The sequence below is a fragment of the Hipposideros armiger genome, unplaced genomic scaffold (genome assembly GCF_001890085.2).
Source record: "Hipposideros armiger isolate ML-2016 unplaced genomic scaffold, ASM189008v1 scaffold_482, whole genome shotgun sequence".
Lineage (NCBI taxonomy): Eukaryota > Metazoa > Chordata > Mammalia > Chiroptera > Hipposideridae > Hipposideros > Hipposideros armiger.
Genome location: NW_017731832.1, coordinates 1,072,024 through 1,092,372, shown reverse-complemented (window position 1 = coordinate 1,092,372; position 20,349 = coordinate 1,072,024). Strand labels below are relative to the sequence as shown.

Below are 20,349 nucleotides of genomic sequence, written 5' to 3'. Positions count from 1 at the left end.
TCTTGGGCTGAAAATTTAAACATGAGTAGATATTAAATGGGCTAAGTGGGGATATGTGGGGGACTGTAAGCAACTTGGCGTCAGGTCCTTATTTCATAATTTGGGCTACCAGATATGGCTTTGTTGGTCCTCTGTTCTCTGGGCCGGGGCTTGGGAAGGGCAGGTGCATGGGTCTCCCTGATCTGAGGAGGCGAACCCAAGCCCATCACTCCTTCCTCCTATGCTCACCACACAGTCTGCATTCTGAGTCAGCCTCTTGAGTGTGAGCAATGAATTGTAGGGCTGGACCACCACGTCGCTCATCTCGTCCTGGTTAGGAAACACTGAGTATGTCTGTACTAGCTTCTTGGGGTACCTGGGGTCAGGAAGAGGGACAGGGGAAGGTGCACAGTGAGCTGGAAGGACTCCCATCACTGGCCATCTCTGTTTTCTCTAGGGATAACAGGGGCCATTCCTTTCCAAGTGCCACCCAGCTCTTGTACAAAAGGGGTGAGGGCAGAACTGTCTTCAGAACCCAGGAGCCAAAAAGGATAAGCCTGAAGCATCAAAATGTGTGGGTCCCCTCTTCTCCCTAGGCAAACCTCCCTCCCAGGAATTACTGCTTCAAGATGTTCCCTGGGTGGCCAGGCTCTGTTCCTACCTATGACTCAAAGGGCTTGCAGCAGGCCTTCCAGCCCCAGAAAAAGAAAAGTGACAAAAAGGAAAGACATTATCCAGGGAACCAGGACTAATGCCCTCTCTCCCAAACAAAGGCTTACCTGTCATTTAGTCGCTCCAGGAGGTAGGAGCCCAGGCCAGAACCCGTCCCCCCAGCAATGGAGTGACACAGCACAAAGCCCTGCATGGGGAGGGATGGGGAGAGGGACCTGAGGAGAGGCTTCAGGTTTGTCTCATTCCCCACTCCCAACACACTCATGTCTCAAGGCTTCCTCTGTGTCCATCCCTGAGGCTCCATGGGAAGGAGGACTCATGCCGAAGAAGTTGACGCCATCCAGATTAGGATCCCTTTGAGGTCAAAGAGTGGACCTTATTTACCTCAATATCTCACATCTGATGCTCAATAAATGAGTTTTGAATTGAATTGCCCCCATCACACCACCTATTCAGGCTACCTCCTGACCTTCCCCCAGCACTTTTCAGCCTTTTTGTTTTTTCCTCAGTGGGGCAGAACCTCACCTCTAGGCTGTCACTTCCATCTGCTTCTCTGTCTATGATGTCAAAAATGTCTTCATGGATTTTCTCACCCTTTATAGAGACATGGGGAAGGAGGGTCAGGATGAAGGCTCTGGAGAGCATCTCTTTTCAGCACCAAGAACTCTACCCTGGGACACTGCTGCCACCCTCAAGCGGAGCCTCAGTTGTGGCCCTCAACCCAGAAGAGCTACTATGCAAATGATTTGCATAGTTTGCATAAACCTCTTCCTGGCTGTCCCTCTTGTCAGGGTATTCCTTAGTGTCTTATTTATTGTTAATCTTGTCTGGTCAGATCCCCAGGCTGCTTGAGCCTGCCTTGCCCAGGAGAGAGACTATCAAGGGTCTTTGGGATGGCCACCTGAATACCTGAGAGAATCCGCTGGCCCAGTTGTTGCCAGCTCCTCCTCCATGCTCCGACAGGTAGATGTTCTCTGGGTTGTAGAGCTTGGCATAGGGGGAGTTGAGGATGGAGTGGATCACCCGGGGCTCCAGGTCCAGCAACACAGCCCTGGGGATGTAGTGCTCATCGTCTGCCTGTCAAGGGCAATCCAGGGGGCCCACTCAGCTAAGGCTCCTGCTTGCCCTCCCTCCTCAAGCCAGCAGCCCTAGCTTCTCTGCCTAGCGGGGTTTCCCAAGGCCACTGCCCATCCCTTCAGGCCCCCTGGCCAAGTCGCTGGGAGCACCTGGTAGAAAAAGACGTCCTTGCGGTCAGTGCCTTCGGTGGCAAATTCCTCCACGATGCCCTCGGGGCTGATACCATGCTCAGCACACAGTTGTTTCCAGAACTCGAACCCAACTGAGGGATAGGGAGACATGCGTGAGTGGGCTAGAGTTATAAGGCCTCAAGAGCCCACGGTTAGGTTCAGAGGCTGTCACACTCAGAGGCTGGATCCAAGACGTCTGGTCTGGGAGCGGTCACAGACCAGAACTGAAGGCGAAGCTCTGGGTCTGGGGGCTCGTTCATCATGCACAGTAGGGCAGGGAGGACTGGGCGACTGGAGGATGCCAAGCACTCGGGTGGGACAGAAGGGGCAGAACCGGAGACTGGAGGGGCCCGGTGCACGCTCGCTCACTCTGGTTGCCGCACTGGCCCAGCTGCAGGGTGATGATCTCCCGGGGCATCGCTCTTCAGACGTGGGCGCGCCAGCGCGGCTCGGCGAGCGTCACTGCACAGACGAAAGCCTGGCAGCCGGACGCGCAGGACCTGGGGAGCGCTCGTTCTCTTCGTCTTTTGACGCGGGTGCTCGGTCTGCGCGTGTGCAGTACAGGCCTCCCCGGGGCCAGCGGGCCAGGATGCCCAACCTGGGCATCATTTCCCCCACAACACTTGCAGCGGGAATTCGGCACAGGCGCAGAGTGAGGCCACGCCCCCTCCTGCCACCCAACTCAGCTCCGCGCCTGCGCGGTGAGACTAGCAGGGCCGCAGAGTAGGGACCCTGGTGTAGGGAGGCGAGGGGAGGGGCGGCCCAGGTGTGTGGCGTCAGCTATGCTGTCTGGATAGTAAGCAGTTCTGCTAGATGGAGAGGCTGGATTCAAGCCAATTTTCTTCTTTTACGTTTTTATTTTTAAATTAAATACATTTACCATTTTAATCATTTCAAGTGTATAATTCTGTGGCATAAAGTAATTTACATTATTCTGCAACCACCACTACAATCATGTCCAGAATTTTGTCATCTTCCCAAACTGAAACTCTGTACCCATTAAACAATAACTCCCCCATCACCATTCTACTTTCTGTCTCTATGATTTTGACTACTCTAGGTATCTAAGTGGAATTATGCAGTATTTGTCCTTTTGTATCTGGCTTATTTCACTTAGCATAATGTCTTCAGGGTTACTCCATGTTGTAGCATGTGTCAGAATTTCATTCCTTTTTAAGGCTGTATAATATTCCACTGTGTGTATATACCACATTTTGCATTTATCCATTCATCTGTCGATGGACACTGGGGTTGCTTCCACATGTTAGCTATTGTAAATAATTCTGCTATGAACATGGGTGTACAAATATCTGAGTCCCTGCTTTCAATTCTTCAGTGTATATACACAGAAGTGAAACTGCTGAATAACATGGTAATTTCAAGTTTAATTTTTTGAGGAAACGCCATACCATTTTCCATAGTTCTGCACCATTTTATATTCCCACCAGCAATGCACAAGTGTTCCAATTTTTCCACGTCCTTGCCAATACTAGTTATTTTCTGCTTTTTATTTTTTTAATAATAGCCATCTTAATGCATGTAAAATAGTATTTCATTGTGGTTTCTATTTTATTTAAAATTACAAAAAGTTTTAAACATACAACCACGATTTGTATTTTTACTATATATTTCATTTTGAAATTGTATATAAATGGTATCAGAGTGCAATATCCTTGGGTAATCTGTTTTTTTCACCCTACATTAGATTTTTGTGATTTAGCAATGTTGATATATATAAGCTTATTTAATTCCTTTTAACTGCTTTATTGTATTTATCAGATGAATAAAACCAGTTTGTTCTGTTTCCACACAGGGCGATTTGATTGTTTCCACTTATTCCCTATTACCTGGAAGGAGTACAGGACTTGTTCACTTGTGAACATGAAGGAAAATACCTCTCTCTGCCATGGGCATGTGCATCTTCCATTTCACAAGGTTTCACCTATTTTCTCCTAGAGGGTTGCACCAGTTTACACTCTTATCAGCAATAGAGTTTTCTTTTTCCTACATCAGCATCCACCCTTGGGTTATCAGATCTTCATTTTTGTCAATCCCATGGTTGCACAGTGGGATCTCCTGGTTGTAACTCCCAGTTATGATCGTAAGTGAAATTGATTTAGATTTGCTTTTGTTACTGACCTTTCAGAATTGCCTGTTCATACCCTTAGCCCATTTTTCTATTTATGTAGACAAAGTGATCCATCTTTTCCTTCTGTTTTGCACGTGTTATACCTTGTTAAAGAAATCTTCCCCTCTCCCCGCATCATAAAGCTGTCTTCTGTCTTCTTCCAAAAACCCCGAGGTAGTTTTCGCTGGTTCCCTGTAGGTCTTTAGTTCATCTGGAACTTATTTGCAGGCCTGCTCTAAGATAGGGATCTACTTTATCTTTTCCATATGGACAGCCAATTGTCTTCGAACCAATTATTGAAGAGTCGTCCCCCCCACCCTCGGGACATTCCAAGCCCCCGCCCCGCCGTGGACCGGCTTCTGACTGCTCTTCCTCCGCTCTGCTCTCTCTCTGTCCCCGTCCGGCGGGCTTTCTCCCGAAGCCGCTGCAGAGTCACTGGCGAAAGCGCCACCGCCAGGAATCATGCTCAGACGAAGTTTTTTGTTTTCTTCTCTTTCTCTCCCTCCCTCCTTCCCTGCCTCTCTAAGAGAACTCGGCCGCCTTCCAGCCTCGGGCCGCCAAGAATCCTCAGGGCTTCTTTAGAAGGCTCTGGCTGGCCCCACGCCCGCCCTCTCTCGGGCCTCGGCTCAGTTTCCCTCCTGCCATCCCACCCAGGCCTCCCAGCCGGCTCCCTCCCGCTCAAGCTGGGCTGTCGGAAGATCTCGAGCGGCCCCCAGCAGGACCGGCTGCCTCGCCCTTTCAGGGAGGGTCTGGTTGCTCCCTTTGAAGTCTGAAGGCGGGGTGGGAGTTCCTCAGTTAGCCTCCCCGCTCCCTTCCCCTGCCAGAACCACTTCTTCAGGGCTGGCTGTCTTTAGAGGCTGTGCCAGGCCCCTCTCTTGAGTCTGCCCAGGTGAAAAGGAAGGCTTCAGAGATGAGAGTAAACTTGCCAGGCCTCCCTCCGAGTGAGTCTGGAACGTCTGTTTGCTTCCTTGAAAATAATTAAGCTGTAAGCAGTTTATGAACACTTGTGAAACATGAGAGTTTTAATTTCAACCTTTTCTTATGATTAATGACAGTGACTTGCTCCTCCGCCTAGTCTCCCAGAAGTGAGAAAATGTCCTTCAAATCCCAGTTTATAGGCCAACAGGTTGGAACGTGTGAATTTACCTGAGTCGGAGAAGTTGCAGTGTACGTTTCCTCTAAGAAGCCATCTCTGACAAGCTGGAGGCTCCTCCTCGTCTGTAGACATGGGTTGGAAACAGATGCTTGTGTACATTAGCAGAGCTGAACAGTAAATGTTCCTGGTCATTAGTGCTTTACATTTCTGTTGAGAAATGACCAGTCCCTATCTGTTAAATGAGATGGGCACTTAGCACGGTGCCAGCCTCATAGAAAACACTCAACATATATTAGCCGATAAGATTATCACTAGATGCAGTCAGAACTGAAGTATAGCTTGGCTACTGCTACAGATGAAAGATCTTATTCAGGGTAAAATCAAAATGAATGGTTGCTTTAAATAAATGTTAAAAAATGAAAACCTAATTATTTGTCTTGATCCTACATATTTGGTTTCAGATCTAACTTCTTTTGAGGTTGAGCAAAAGGCCCACGTTCAGGGTCTTTCTCATGGGTTTCAGATCCAGAATCTCAAGGTCATTACCCATGGCTTGATTACTGAGAGTTGAGTTTAATTTTCTTGGCTCCATGTTCTCTGATCCAGGTTATGATAATGTGGCGGGATGTGGCATTCCTTTGTCTGAAGCTTTGGTCTGCCTCTGATAATAAATGTAGCATTTGCAAACTAACAAATTGGTTAAAATGTCCTAAGCCTTTATTTGACATTCCAGGTTCAATAAAACATTATTTTGGCCATACCATCATTTCTGGCCTTTCTTGGACACATGACCTGCTGTGTGTCAGGAGCACAGGTATGTCAGGGAGATAAGGAGGCAGAGGTGTGAGGTGGGGAAATGAGGGTGTGTTTCAGGGACTAGGAGGAAGAGAGCTATAATAGAGCAGCTTCAGATATTGAGACTAGGATCCTATGACCCCAGGGAGTTTAACTTTCAAAAAGAAGCCCAGAAAAAATTCAAACAAAGGGAAGAGCTGAAGCTCTTTATGTGAAGGGAACTGTGCTAAATTCACATTTTGGTTATGAAATAGAACAAAAGGGGCTATTTTGTTCTGTATTGTTTTCTCAAGGAATAGGATAAAGGAAATAAGCCTAAAAGTAATCCTGTTTACCATCGTTTGCTCATTCTTTCATACTTTTATTGTGCACCTCTTTACTCTTCAGGGCACACTAATATGAGCTTGGGAAATGGAGGTAACAGACCCAAGTGCCCATGGCCTTGTGGAGGAGATAAACACACAGCAAGGTCACAGAGGGCAGAGTTGGGAGCTTAACTTGGTGGTGGGGGAGGGGGTTGGAGCAGGGAGCGGTCAGAGAATTGGAGAAGACTTTTTGGAGAAGATGGTGCCTGGCCTAGTCTTGAATGTCTGGTAGGAATTGACAAGGTAGGGAAAATAGAGAAGGATACAAATCAATAAGAAGAAAACACACACTCAGAACAAGACTGGTAAAGGGAATAAACAGTTCATGACCAATAAAAAAAAAACACATAAAAAGATGCTCAGTCTTACTAGTAATCAGAAAAATACAAATTTAAGGCAAAAAAATTAGATGAGCAAAAATTTAAAGATTGATAATATCTAGTGTTGATGATTCTGAGAAACGGGTGCTTTTATGCACTAGTTTTATACATTATTGGTGGTTGTGTAAATGGATACATCCTGGAGGGTAAGCTGGCAGTTCTGTTGATATGTAAAATGCACATACTTTTGACCCAGCAATTCCACTTCCAGGAATTACCTGGGTCCCTCATGACACAAATGCTAGGACATATGCACAAAGATGTATGTACAGGGATATGTGCTGCAGCAGTGTTTATAATGGTGAAAAACAATCTAGATGCCTGTGTCCATCAATAGAGGTGTGGTTAAATAAATGACATATATCCCTAGTAAGGAATACAAAGAAGCCATTTGTAAGAAATACAAGGTGGAGCTCTCATTGGCATGGAAAGTTTGCCAATACATGGTAGGTGACAAAAATAAGTTCCAGAGCAATATGCATGGTCTCATCCCTTATGAAAAAACAAAACGAAAGTATTTGTGAGTGCACATGGGAGAGAGAAAAAAGGTGTGTGTGTGTGTGTGTGTGTGTGTGTGTGTGTGCATGCGTGTGTGTGTGTGTGTGTGTGTGTGTTAAGGGAGCTAATGGTGTGGAAGAAGCAGCATGTGTACAGGCTGGATGTGAGAGATGGCATATTGAGTTTAAGGGTGAACAGGTAGTGAACTGGAGAAGTCAGCAGGGACCAGACCTGTGCCTTGCAGAATAGGAAGCTGCTGAAAGATTCTGAACAGGGCTGGGACCGAATCAGATTTGCATTTTAGAATGATCCCTCTGGCATCAGTGAGACAGGCATGGCTTTAGTGGAGCAAGAGGCCAGGTTACCAGCCAGGCCTGAAATGAAGAGGGCCCTGCCCAAGGATGGAGAGAAGGGGACAGAGTCTAGAGACACTGAATGGAGAGAATCTGCAGGAGTTCAAGATGACTGAACATGCAATGGGGATAAGTGAGAAGGGGAGAGTCGGAGCCGACAGATTTCAATCTTGGGGTGTTGGCTAAGGTAAGGCCATTTATTGAGACACTGGGAATTCAGGGGGAGCATGTGTGCACAGGTTGAGTTTGAGAGGCCTGACTGCTATCCAGATGGAGGTAGGGGTCCAGTAGGCAACAGATAACACATGCCTAGAGCTAAGGAGCGAGGTCTAGGTGGAGAGCCAGCCGTACCTAAGTGGTAGTTAAATCCACAGGCATGAATAGGGTCACCCAGGAGGAATGCATGGTGTGGGATGGTCCTAGGTTGGAAGAGGGCTAAAATAGAACCTAATAGAATACAACACTTAAGGGGTAAGACGGAAACTGTATTGCAAAGAAGAATGAAGGAGCAAGGAAAAAGGCAGAAGAAACACTAGTGCGTATCAGTGAGGTTTGATTGCCTACCCTCTTTGTTCCTGGCAGAGCCTGGATTTTGTTCTGCATTCCACCCTTCTTCCAAGTGATTCGGCAGTAAATCCTAATTAATCCAAGCTGATTATGGTTATCACAGCTTCCTTGCCAGGGGCTGATTTAGGAGGGGACATATGATGCAATTTAAGTCAATGAAATGTGAGGAAGGACTTCTGGGGGCTTTTGGGGAAGGTCACCTCACTAGTTAAAAATAGACATGTAAGAAGACACACACTCCCTTCCTCAGCTGCATGTTGTCACCTCTGGATATGGCACCTGGAACTGCTACCGTCGTCTCTTAACTGTGCAGAGAGCATTTTGGGGATGAGCCATTATGCTGAGGGTGGTAGAGCAGAAAGAGAGAGCATGTGGGTCCCTGATGATGCTGCTTAGCTGTCCAATTAATCGGCCCTGGAGCTGCCCCATATCTGGACCTCTTAAAATGTGGGATATATTTTTCCTTATTCTTTAAGCTATTTGATTTGGATTCCTTATTTTACTTGCAGCTGAAGGCATAGCCACAGAAAAGGATACTGCAGAAGCCTAGGAAGGAGAAAGTTCCAAGGAGGAAATGAGTTGACATCTGAGGCTGCAAGGAGATGGAGTAATATGGAGAAGGAAGAGGGGCCTTCGAATTTGGAGGACCATTGGTGACTTTGGGCCACGAGAGAGAAAAACAGTTTGCAAAAGGTTACTTACCCTTATACATAGTTGGCACTAGTGGATATTTGTGGAATCATAAAATTGAGACATGAATGAATGGAGGGTAAGGAGGTGGGCAGGGAGTATAGACTGTATTTATTTATTATTTATTTATTTAAATTAGCTTCAGGTGTACAACACAGTGCAATAGTTATACTTTTTACCCCTCAAAGAGACAACTCTCCTCCTCCAATCCTCTGCCCCCCCCAAATCATACATATCTATTACAATTCCATTGACTCCACATCCCGTGACTATATATATATATATATATATATATATATATATATATATATATATAAAATTATAGTTGACATACAATATTATACAACATCAGCTTCAGGTGTACAGTGCAGTGATCAAGCCTCTACCCCATCCATGAAGTGGTCTCCCTAACAAGACATGTGACCATCTGACGCCCTACAAAATATTTACAACATTATTAATTCTATTCCCTGAACTGTCTTTCATATCCCTGTGGCAATATTGTAGTTACCTATTTATGCTGTCTAATCCCTTCCCCTTCTCCCCCATCCCCACCCCCCTCCTAACGAGCAGCCACAAGTTTTTCCTCTATATCTCTGAGACTATTTCTGTTTACTTTGCTTGTTCATTCAGTTTTTTAGATTCCACATACAAGTGAGATCATATGGTATTTGTCTTCCTCCGACTGACTTATTTCACTTAACATAATAGTCTCTAGGTCAGCGGTTCTCAACCTATGGGTGGTGACCCCTTTGGGGGTCGAATGACCCTTTCACAGGGGTCGCCTAAGACCATCAGAAAACAAAAAAATACTTACATACGATTCATAACAGTAGCAAAATTACAGTTATAGAGTAGCAACGAAAATAATTTTATGGTTCCACAACATGAGGAACTGTATTAAGAGGTCGCGGCATTAGGAAGGTTAAGAACCGCTGCTCTAGGTCCACCCATATCGTTGCAAATGGTACGATTTCATTCTTCTTTATAGCAGAGTAATACTCCATTGTGTAAATGTACCACAGTTTCTTAATCCAGTTGTCTACTGATGGGCATTTCGGTTGTTTTCAAGTCTTGGCTATTGTAAATAGCGCTGCAATAAACATAGGGGTGCATATATTTTTTTGAATTAGTGTCTTGGGTTTCTCTAGATAGATACCCAAGAGTGGAATTGCTGGGTCATACGGTAGTTCCATTCCAGTTTTATGAGATACCTCCATACTGATTTTCATGATGGCTGCACCAATCTGCAGTCCCACCAACAGTGCACCAGGGTTCTCTTCTCTTCACAACATCGCCAGCACTAGACTTTAAAACAGGGGTTTTAATCTGGGGCTCACAGGGCCGGCCGAGTGGCTCAGTTGGTTAAGAGCTCACTAAAGAGTGTGAGCTCTGAGCAACAGTGGTTCAATTCCCGGCCTGAGCTGAGCAGCTGCTGAGCTGCCAATAGGTGGCAGGATGGCTCAGCTAATATATATATATGTATGCTGGGGCCCACAGATCCCCTCCAAGGGAATCTAAGGATAAAATTCAAGGGATCCATGAACTTAAGTGGGAAAACAATTACATTTTTGATTTTTCACTCACCTCTAACTAAAATTTAGCCTTTTCTTCAATTTAGACTGTAAGCATTCCACTTCAGTAGTATTAGCAGTACCTGTGACTTTGTCACCTGTAAAAATCACAGCTATTTTTACATCACATTATAGTTTGATGCAGATATTGCAAACTATTGTTTATAATCATCACTTCTTGAAAATACAGGATATCCACTTCAAGATCTTTTTATTTAATGCATTGATAAAGGACACACAAAAAAGAAAAAAACCACATGTATTACTGTGTCACAAATTTTAAAAATATAACAGCTGTATTTCAGTATAATTGGTTTCCATGGTAATTCTATGTGTATTGTTATATGCTTTCAAAAACATTATTCACCAGGCTACTGAAGCTATCCGTGGTGTGAAAAAGGTTGACAACCCTGGCTCTAAAGGAAGAGAGAGAAGGGGAGACTTGTGCAGAGGAGATGAGAATGCAGTGTGTGGGGAACACTGCTTTTCAGAACATAGGAGACTTCCATGTTGAAATACTGAAGGCACAGAGAAGGGATTTTGAGAGCCAAGGTCCCTGAGGAGGCTGGAGCTATTGGGATGCAGGGCTCAGGTGGAGGGATTAATACAGGAAGGAAACTTTTCCCACAATAAAAGGGAGGAAAGGATGAGTGTAGATAAAAATAAGTGTTTTAGTAAGGTGGGAGTGGGGGCAGGAAGTTGAGGGGGATTCTGCCTGATGGCTTCTATTTTCACTGTCAAGTAGGAGTGAAGTTATCTGCTGAGAGTGAGAATGAGAAGGGAGATAATAAAGGTAGGAAACAGAAGAGAGGGCTGACAAGGATAACTAGAAGGACTACCAGCCCAGTGGGTGGAGAGGAGTGGGGCAGTTAGAGAGCACCAGGTTGTCATGGCAACAGTTTGTGTGGGTGTGTGAGTGTAGGAATCAGAGGGCAGAAAGTCAGCTAGTGTCAGGGCTGGGGCTTTACCGTGAGGATGAGGTGAAGGTTCGGAATAAAAGAAGGTTGGGTCAAATTGTCCAGGCTGTGTGGAAAACAATGTGGAGCTGGGAAGGGCTGATAGCTTGGGAGAGTGAAATCAACACTGGGAAGAAGAATGGGACGAAGGGAATGAGAAAGTGGAGGTGCAGGAAGTGATGGTACAAGAATGACCCAGTCAAGTTTAAGGGTGAGGAGTAGTTCGTGGGATGGCAGGTACTAAGGTCTATCCATATAGTGTGGGTAACAAGCAAAGAAGTAGTAAAGGGCATTGGAGGTGAGGAGGTCAAGGAATAGCCAGTCCAGTCAGGACCATTGTTATGGATGTAAAAGTTACCTAGGGTGAAGGAGAGGCTTGGAGTGGAGAATGTGGAAGAGGGACCAGAAGTAGGTGAATTACTGGAACAAGCCGTAGTAGAGTCTGGATGGTGTTGGATAACATGTGCCTCAAAGGAGCAGGAGGGTTTTTTCCGAAAAGTAAAATAGTAATTGTTTAAAAATAGCAATAGGAAGAAAAAGAATGCACACTCACCATGAGGTAGAGAGTGGGGACCCATGTTCCTGCTGTGTAGCCAGGGCTTCAAAAAAATAGCTAGTCTTTATTAAACAGGCCAAAGAGAATCATGCAATTGTGGACCAGACACCATCTAGTACAGTGGCTTCCAACCCCAGAAGACAGTCCCCTCCTATGTCCCACTTCAACCAGGGGGGCTCTACAAACCAGTAGAGGCCTATTTGGTTTTATCACAATGATGGGGGTGGGCAACACTGGCATTTGGTACCTAGAGAGCAGAGATGCTAAATGTCCTACAATGCACTGGATAGGCCCACACAGTGGTGATTTGTCCTGCCCCCAAATGCCAGTAGTGCATCTCATGCCCTTTATGGACAAGGAGACTGGGGTTCCGAGAGTGGAGATGTGCATTGATGTTTTGGAGCTTCTGTAGTCATGCTATTAAATTAAGATCTGTGTCTTTGTCTGAGGTCACTGTGGTAGACAGTATTGGTTGGTGAGTCCAACCCCGTCTCCCTAGTCACCTCCCAATGATAGGTCTATGGTTGCCTCAGTTCTAGCCAGTGGGATGTAAGAAAAAGTCATGGAGTAAAACTCCTAGGAAAACTTTTTCAAAAGGGCAAGTATGCAGCCAGGTGACCCCTGTGCTCTGCTCCCTTCCTTCTGCTTGGTGCTTGGTTTAGCAGCCATCTTGTACGCATGAACACAAAAGCCACACTTTAGAGATGGTGGAACACAAAGATAGGAAGGCCACATGTCCTTAAGTGTCTCAACCTTGGACTGCCTGTCTCTGGATTTACCAAGTGAGAAAAAACAAACTACTATTTGTTTAAGCTACTGTTAATTGCATGCTCTGTTAATTGCAGCTGAATGCTTTTCTACCTGATGGAGTCATAGGGCCAGTTAGTAACAGAGCTGAGTCTAAACCCAGATTTTCTCTCTCACAATCTAATATGCTTTCCTTGACAGCAGTGGTTCTCAAAGCATCAGCATTGCCTAGGAATTTGTTAGAAATGCAGAATTTCATACCCCACCTCAAACCTCTTAAATCAGAAGCCCTGGAGGTGGGGCCCTCCAGGTATTCTCATACACCTAAGTTACCCAGCCACTGCTCTCTAACCATGCTCTTCATGTACGGTCCCTGACCCACCCGCATTACCTGCAGGCACGTTTAAAAATATACCATGTCAGAGCCCCACTCCAGATCTACTGAATCAGAGTCTTCATTTTCAGGAGCTCCCTGGGTTATTTGTATGCTTGTTAAAGTTTAAGGAACACTGCTCTACAATATGCTTAATTGAGTCTTTTGATTTCTCTTATTGAACCAAGAGTGCTGAAAAGATACATGGCTGACCAGGCTGAAATTACACACTCAGGATTCAGCTATGCACGCCACATAACAAAATCTAAACATTATAAAATTAAAATGATATCACCCACAATTGAACTTTCAAACGTTTGATTTTAGACATTTCAAAACTTATAAAAAATAGCAAGGATTGTATAATTGTACCCTATGTACTTCACAATTGATTTTAAATGGAAAACTTACCCCAAGTATAACTTTGAAAACACTGTTTTAGGAATCACTTGAATGCTAAAGTAATTTGTGTATGCCACCAGTGCCTCTGTAAAAGGAATAATATTTTTTTAAATAAATGATTGTGTTTTAATATCTTTATACTTATTAGAGAAAGACTAGGGACAAATTAAAAAGAATTTTTTTTGTTTTGATTGTGGAACAGTGTGTTTTTCTAGGACCCATCAGCTCCAAGTCAAGTAGTTGTTTCACTCTAGCTGTGGAGGGCACATCTCAGTGGCCCATGTGGGGATTGAACCGGCAACCCTGGTGTTATGAGCCCTGCACTCTAACCAACTGAGCTAACCGGCCACCCCAAATTTAAAATTTTTTATTTTAAGCATCCTTTTTTACACAACTTGTTGGAAATTATTTATTTCATGGTGGCATTTTCAGGATTCTATGGCTGTCCTTAGTTCATGTCCATGTTATCTCTGATTGCAACGTCCATTCTCATAGCTGTTAACAGCTACAGTTTCAGCCATAAAATGTGAGACATTCGCTCTCATTCCAGTCTGCCTCAGGAACAAATTTTACTAGGGATGCCTGCCTTAAAGTGCATTTAACTTTAAAAAATTGTTGATATTCTTTAAATGTGCTTTCCAGAAAGCAGCTTTTAGAAAGATAGGGGTGTTTCCATTACCTGCTGTATTTCTTTGTGCAGAGTGGCGCTTCTGCCTTGTCACTGTGCATTATGATGTTGATTTATTGGCAGCACAGTGACAGCATGCTGGAGCTGGGTGACATGAAGATCATTTATTAATTAGGCCTTCCCAACCCTTTCCCCACAGTGTTCACATCGACACACAAGGAAGGGAAGAGGCAGTTTGCTGAGGGAGGGGCTGCCTGGAGCAGTCCAGCACCCTGTTTAAGCACCCCAGTCTTTTTCAACTTTTCATGTTATGAATGAGAAAACTGAGGCTCATTTCTTTTAAAAAAAAAACGTATTTACATTACCTTCACATAATAGTATTATTGTGCATGGTCTGTATTTTCCTTTATTGTGAAAGTTGTATTTTTTCCTTCCTTCTTACAGTAAATATTATTTCTGTTTGACTCATGATATATTTGTGTTGGTGCTTTTGTCAGAGTTCCTTTTTATGATTCTATTGTCCCAGCCATTTTTGCTTCTGTGTCTTCACAGATATTTTTTCTTTTTTCTGATGGGATAAAAAATGTTTCCCACATGGTAAAATATCACATTTCCTACTACTGCTTTAATATGTTGTTATATTTCATAAGTTAATCTCTTTAAGACTCTGGGATTAAGTTATTATTCCTTTATTTCTAGAGCTTCTATTGTTTCTATATGCATACTGAAATTTTGGGTCCATTTTTACTCTATTGATGTTTATTATGCGATCAGTACCAGCTGTGCCAGGCTAGCGACTTTGGATAATTAAAACTATTTAGGAGAATATTAAGAAATAACTTTTGACATGGTTTTAGTTTTCTGTTCTCTATCATTTGGTTTGTTAAGTCAACACCACCAAGTTCTAAGAATAGTTATTTAGCAGTCTAACTGAAAATTGGAAGATCCAGCTCTATGTTCATTCACCTTTTAGCACTACCTATTTAAAATGGTTTTGTTTGTTTTGGAGCTCTTGTTTTCTTAGTCCTGGCTTGCCTGCCCGTTGGTTTCCTTACCTCTTCAGTTTACGATTTTGGCTGTTGACCCTAGGGCTCTGAGGGTCTCAGACAATCCCTTGTGCAGGCTTTCAGGTGGGTCTGTGACTGTTCTGAGGACTCCCGGGTGAAAACTGTCAGAGTCCCTTCCTTTGCTTACTTTAACCCCATCTGTAAATTAGTGATAGAAGCAAGTCAGCAAGTATGTTTTCTGGATGGACCAAGACAAGACCAACAGGTTGAAACAGTGCTCCCTGGTTGAATCACCCTGTGATCAAATAAGCAAGGAGGAACCCTGGAAACAACAGATGTCCACTTGCCCCGTGGCTCAGGAGTGACATGGTTTAAGGTTTTTTTTCTGTTAATCACGTGTTGAAGCAGAGTCATTCTCAAATTGTTCTCACATGTTGGAATCAAAGTAATTTTAATCTTATCTTTCCTAATCTGAGTTGACATCTGTGTGACATGGTCCCTCCTCCTTGGCATATCTTAGAAGCATTTGAGGGTGCAGGATAAAAAAGATTTTACTCTGGTAGCCTTTGCTTTGTTAATGGAGATTTTTTTTTTTTTGGAAAGAAAGAAATACAACTTTATTTACAGGAGACATAAGACATGATTGCACATAGAATATCCCAAGGAATATTTTAAAAAGCTACTAGAACTAGTGAGTTTAGAAAGGTTACAGGACACAATGTCTATATACACAAGTCAATTGTGTTTTTCTATTTAAAAATTTTAAAATACTTACTTTTAAAAATTTTGGTAAAATATACATAACACCATTTTAACCATTTTTAAGTGTACAGTTCCGTGGCATTAAGTACATTCACATTGTTGTGTAATCATCAAGATGTCTTCTTAACACACAAAAAAGGGAAAATAGCAACCTGCAAGGATTGGTATTTACCTTTTAGAAATTCATAACTCTATTTCTTTCAGTATCTGAGGATTTAAATAGTATTAGCTGGTGTGTGAGTTAATTGTGAACCACAATTTTAGTTCAATAGCACCTCAAGGTGACTATTGAGTTCCCAAAAATAACACATCCGTAGGTTTTATTTGAAAGAAAACCTTATGACAAATTTATTTTATGTATATTTGGGTTTGTTTTTCCCCCCTCCTAAATGATGTGTTTGTTTCATTAGCTGGTTCAGTGTATGTATGTATGTATGTATGTATGTATGTATGTATGTATGTATGGCACAAGTATACATAATGTGTTTTCTGACCTTTGAATTGGAAGAGACTTGATTTACCAAGTGTCATTTATACTCCTAGGTGATCATTAGAATTGGATAATGCAGGTCTGATAATTAGAATCTGGCTTCTATTCAGTTTGAAAGAGGTATGGTGCCAAATGGAAAATTGCCAATGGTAAACTCTTATCTGCACTGGTAGAAGGCTGGTATTGCACACTTTTCCCTGGAGTGGAATATCCAAATGGTTCCTGTGTCCCTTTGGTATGCGTTACAATCTTAGAATAACAGGCTCTATGATCTAGAAGCCCAACCCCTTATTTTTACAGACCCCTATGCCCCTCATCAGATACAGGTGCTCCCCTTCCAGTTTTCCTCTCATAAACAATAGAGTGAGAAATTCCTCAGTGGGGAGATATCTTGCTCATCTTTGTTGTCTTCAGCACTTAGCACAGTGCCTGGAACTTACTGGCTTCTCAATAAATATTTGTTGAGTGAATACATGATGAAACTGCAGCCTAGGGACAGGAAGTGACCTGCCTAAGATCACAAACCTAGTTAATAACAATGTTCTGATAAGTGGGTTGTGATAACATTTTAATTACATTGCATTGCTTGAAAGCACATGATGAGAGGCCAGAATTGGGCTGAATCTTGGAATAAAATTCTGGCAACAGGTTATTCATAGAATTAGAAATTCATGCGATAGTCCACAGCATTAAGAGTTGACTCTGAGGTCCATCTTGAGAGGTTTTTTTGCACCTTAGAGTTTTGTTTTTCTTGCTAATGTTCTACTGGTCAGAATAGTGGGTACATGTTTGTGGGGTGCAGGAAGCCACCTTGGTTGGCTTTCTCATGGCTGAGAAAGGCTAAAATGGGAGACATCCCTCATCTATGGAAGGGCATGGAGATCTCTCTCCATTCTTGGGGACCACAGACCATCTATTATGTTCATGGTCAGCCTTTGTTAGAAATACAGTTATTTTTGGCATAGGTTGGGGACGGATTGGGCAACAGGTGTGTGTGATGAGCACTCAGAACTGTGCCAAGATCAAGGCTGTTTTGTTTTGTTTTGAGGTAGAGAGGGTTGGAATAGGATAATAGCATGAGAATACCAGCTCAGTGATGGCTGTGGCTTTTGAGGAGGTCAGAGTGACCCAGGAAATGTAATCTGGCCTTTGGACAGTGGCGATGGCTGGTGGCCCACTGGCAGTCATCACTGAGCTCAGTAGAGTTCGAGCTGAAGACGTGCTCCAGGTGATTTGCATCAGGGAGGCCTCAAGATGCTGGCTATTCTCCTGAGTGACAGCCAGAGTGTGTGTGTGTGTGTGTGTGTGTGTGTGTGTGTGTGTGTGAGAGAGAGAGAGAGAGAGAGAGAGAGAGAGAGAGAGAAACATGACAGACCTGAAAGAAATCTTTTTCATCCACTATTTCAAGGTGACAAGGTGAGTGCATCACCTAGCTTGCCTGGATGGCCATAAGGAAAGGTGTGTAAGGTCTGGGCTAAACCCAAAGGTGGGGGTGTATTGGTGTGGGCAAGGGGAGGGGCCTGTGTCCTGTCTCTGTTGGTCTTTATGAGCCTGCTACCTGAGCCAGGTGGACAGGTGAGGACAGCATGTGACTGGACCTCAGGGATGAGGCTGGCCAGCTTTTGTTCCCAAATCCTCTGTAGGCTTTTATGCATATGGAGAACAAGTAGAAAGAATTAAACTTAAGCTTTCACTCTTCTGAATGCCAGTTTCTTTAGAAGTACCATCATTTCTTGCGATCAGGAATTGTTAGCATTGTGGTGGGGTCTGAAGGATGGGCTTTATGAGTCAAGAACCCCTTGAAATTGTTTTCAAATCTATATGTTTATTTATTTTCTGGGGAGGTTCATAGCAGATTCTCAAAGAGATCCATGAATCAGCAAAGGTTAAGAACTATCAGCATAAGGCAAGCAGAAGGAACACATGCATTTATAGGGGCCTTGTTCACACAGCAGGGATGTAAATGAATGGAGTGTGGCAAGGCAGTAAGTGGCTCAGGGCCTATGGATTACAGGTTGCTTCATCACCTGACAATAGTAGTTACCTGAGGGCACGTACACACATATGGATTAGAGGTAGTGGTCAGGAACTTGCTGAATGAGCAGGGGACAATGGCAGTGCATACAGAGAAATACTGTGCATCCGAAGGAACAAAGCTGGTTGGGATGGAACAGTCACTGAACACAATTGAACACTGGAGCAGACAGAGTATTATAGTGTTCTCAGGACTGATATGTTTGCAATCCATAAGAGGGCTAGGTCACAAGGTTTCCAGGGGCTACACTAGACTTCAGTTAAGGTTGTTCCCTGGTTCTGGGTAGAGGATGCTCTTAAAGCTGTGTTGTCTATGGTTATGTTCTAGGAGCAGAGGTAGTAGTCTGGCCTTCCTTAGCCCCTTGACCTAAACCCTATTACGTTCATCTCTATTTCATCCTTTTCATGAACTTCAGGGTATTTTTTTCATACTATCCCTGTGGCCAGTGCTCTCTGTGATTCATTTCTAGCCTTGGGGGCCAGGCTGGTGGGATACTCATCAACCTGGAAATCATACCATTTCTAGAACTGAAATTTAAGTGGGCAAGAGAAAAGTTTTGGGGAGCATTTCTCTTTAGGTTCAGGAATCCTAAGCAAGGATGGAACATATAGGGAGTGGGAATTTTCAGAGAGGATTGTGGATTAGGGAAAGGAAGATAAATCATTCTCAAGACTTGGAGTAAGATGTGAGGCTGTTTGGCCCAGTGTTTTCCTCATTGGCCCAGCTGTAGTTTGGTGATGCCTGAGGCTCTCTCACTCCTCACTACCTCCTTCCAGCCTTCTCTTGACCATGGCTGTGCTCCTTGAGCAAGGCAAGCCATTGCAAAGTTGTTTTAGAGGAACATAGCCACTTGGCAACTTAGTTTTACCCTGTGGGAGACCTTCCAGCTGAGCCAGTTCTGACCACCCCCTTTTTCCCAACTTACTTTACAGGTCCGGCCTTGGAACTGCTCTCCCTTCCACTGATATCTTGCTTTGGTGCTGCTGTCTACAAATCCAGTTCATGATTCATGACTATAATTTGATCTTGTAGAAAGTAAAATACTCGTAGTCACTAGTTTGTTTCCATCCAGGAGCTAATGCACCTTGTATAATGTATCCATTGGGAAAATTTCCAAAGGATCAAATATCAGAAATTCAGCTACATCAAGTCATTTGGCTCCTGATACCATACATAAGCTTTTCAGTGTGGGAATCCTGGAATAGCTTTTCCTACGTCACGCATAACAGGAATCGAAAAATTCATTTCTAAAGTTGCATCTCTTCCCCCCTTTTCCCTCCTCTTTGAAAATGGTCTAGGGTTAAGGTCACAGTATTCCCAAGCTGTAGGCCAATGGTGGACACACGAATTTATCCTGAGGTACACTATAATCTGATTATGTGGCAAGTCTTTTGTCCTGTTAAACGAAAGGCAGGGAGTACAAGCTATGGCCTTGATATCACTCTTTCATTTGTTCCACCAAAGTTTGTTGAACAGCTACAATGTGCTAGGACCTGTGGGAGATATCAGGAATGCAGAGATAAAGGACCCTGTCCCAGCCCACAGAAATGCATATGCCAGCGGGGAAGATAGGGAAGTGAATCATTAATTGAAACATAATGAAGTAATTGCCAGGAGAGCAGGAACGGAGCACAGGTCACTCTGAGGAGGGTTGCTGCTCCTTTCGGTGGAAAAGCAGTAGCCCCTTATTTATTTATTATTGTTTTTACCATTGTTACACTTTTATCAGAAAAAAAAAATCCATGTAGATAAGTGAAGTTTCCAGATAAACAGGCTTATCTTTCTAGGTCCCGTAACTTAAAACATGTAAAAATAATTTTTGAGGGGAATATTTGTCAAATGCATTCCTTACTTCTCTCTTACGCGGAATATGCTGAATGAAATGCTGTCTTCTGTTTTCTCTTGTTGGCTTGAGGCACGTGCACGAACGTCAGCCTTTGTACCTGGGTGCACAGACTCCTTTAGAGAGGTATGTTGACCGCTGAGCCAACTGGCCCCTCCCTTACTGCTTTTTGTAATTTTTCTGTCTCTTCTCTCCTCATCAGGATG

At 43.7% G+C, this 20,349-nt stretch overlaps 1 protein-coding gene across 2 annotated transcripts; it reads right to left on the bottom strand.

The window, feature by feature from the left end:
- Positions 1–90: 90 nt before the first annotated feature.
- Positions 91–2,550, bottom strand: LOC109395739 (tubulin gamma-2 chain-like). Of its 2 annotated transcripts, none has more exons than XM_019667007.1 (6): positions 2,268–2,550; positions 1,878–1,990; positions 1,561–1,728; positions 1,177–1,245; positions 759–838; positions 91–355 (listed from the first exon to the last, which is right to left on the bottom strand). In XM_019667007.1, exons 1-6 carry the CDS (start codon positions 2,314–2,316, stop codon positions 106–108), a joined length of 729 nt encoding a protein of 242 aa, XP_019522552.1. In that variant the 5' UTR covers positions 2,317–2,550; the 3' UTR covers positions 91–105. The 2 variants fall into 2 exon arrangements, with proteins under 2 accessions (XP_019522552.1, XP_019522553.1); XM_019667008.1 differs by lacking the exon at positions 91–355 and adding an exon at positions 364–667.
- Between the last annotated feature and the right edge of the window lie 17,799 nt (positions 2,551–20,349).

Coding starts and splice junctions, on each gene's coding strand:
- LOC109395739 (XM_019667007.1), bottom strand. CDS start 2,316: ATGCCCCGGGAGATCATCACCCTGCAGCTGGGCCAGTGCGGCAACCAG. Junction 1,991..2,267: donor GGGCCAGTGCGGCAACCAGA/GTGAGCGAGCGT, acceptor CCTATCCCTCAG/TTGGGTTCGAGTTCTGGAAA. Junction 356..758: donor CTGGAGCGACTAAATGACAG/GTAAGCCTTTGT, acceptor TCCTGACCCCAG/GTACCCCAAGAAGCTAGTAC.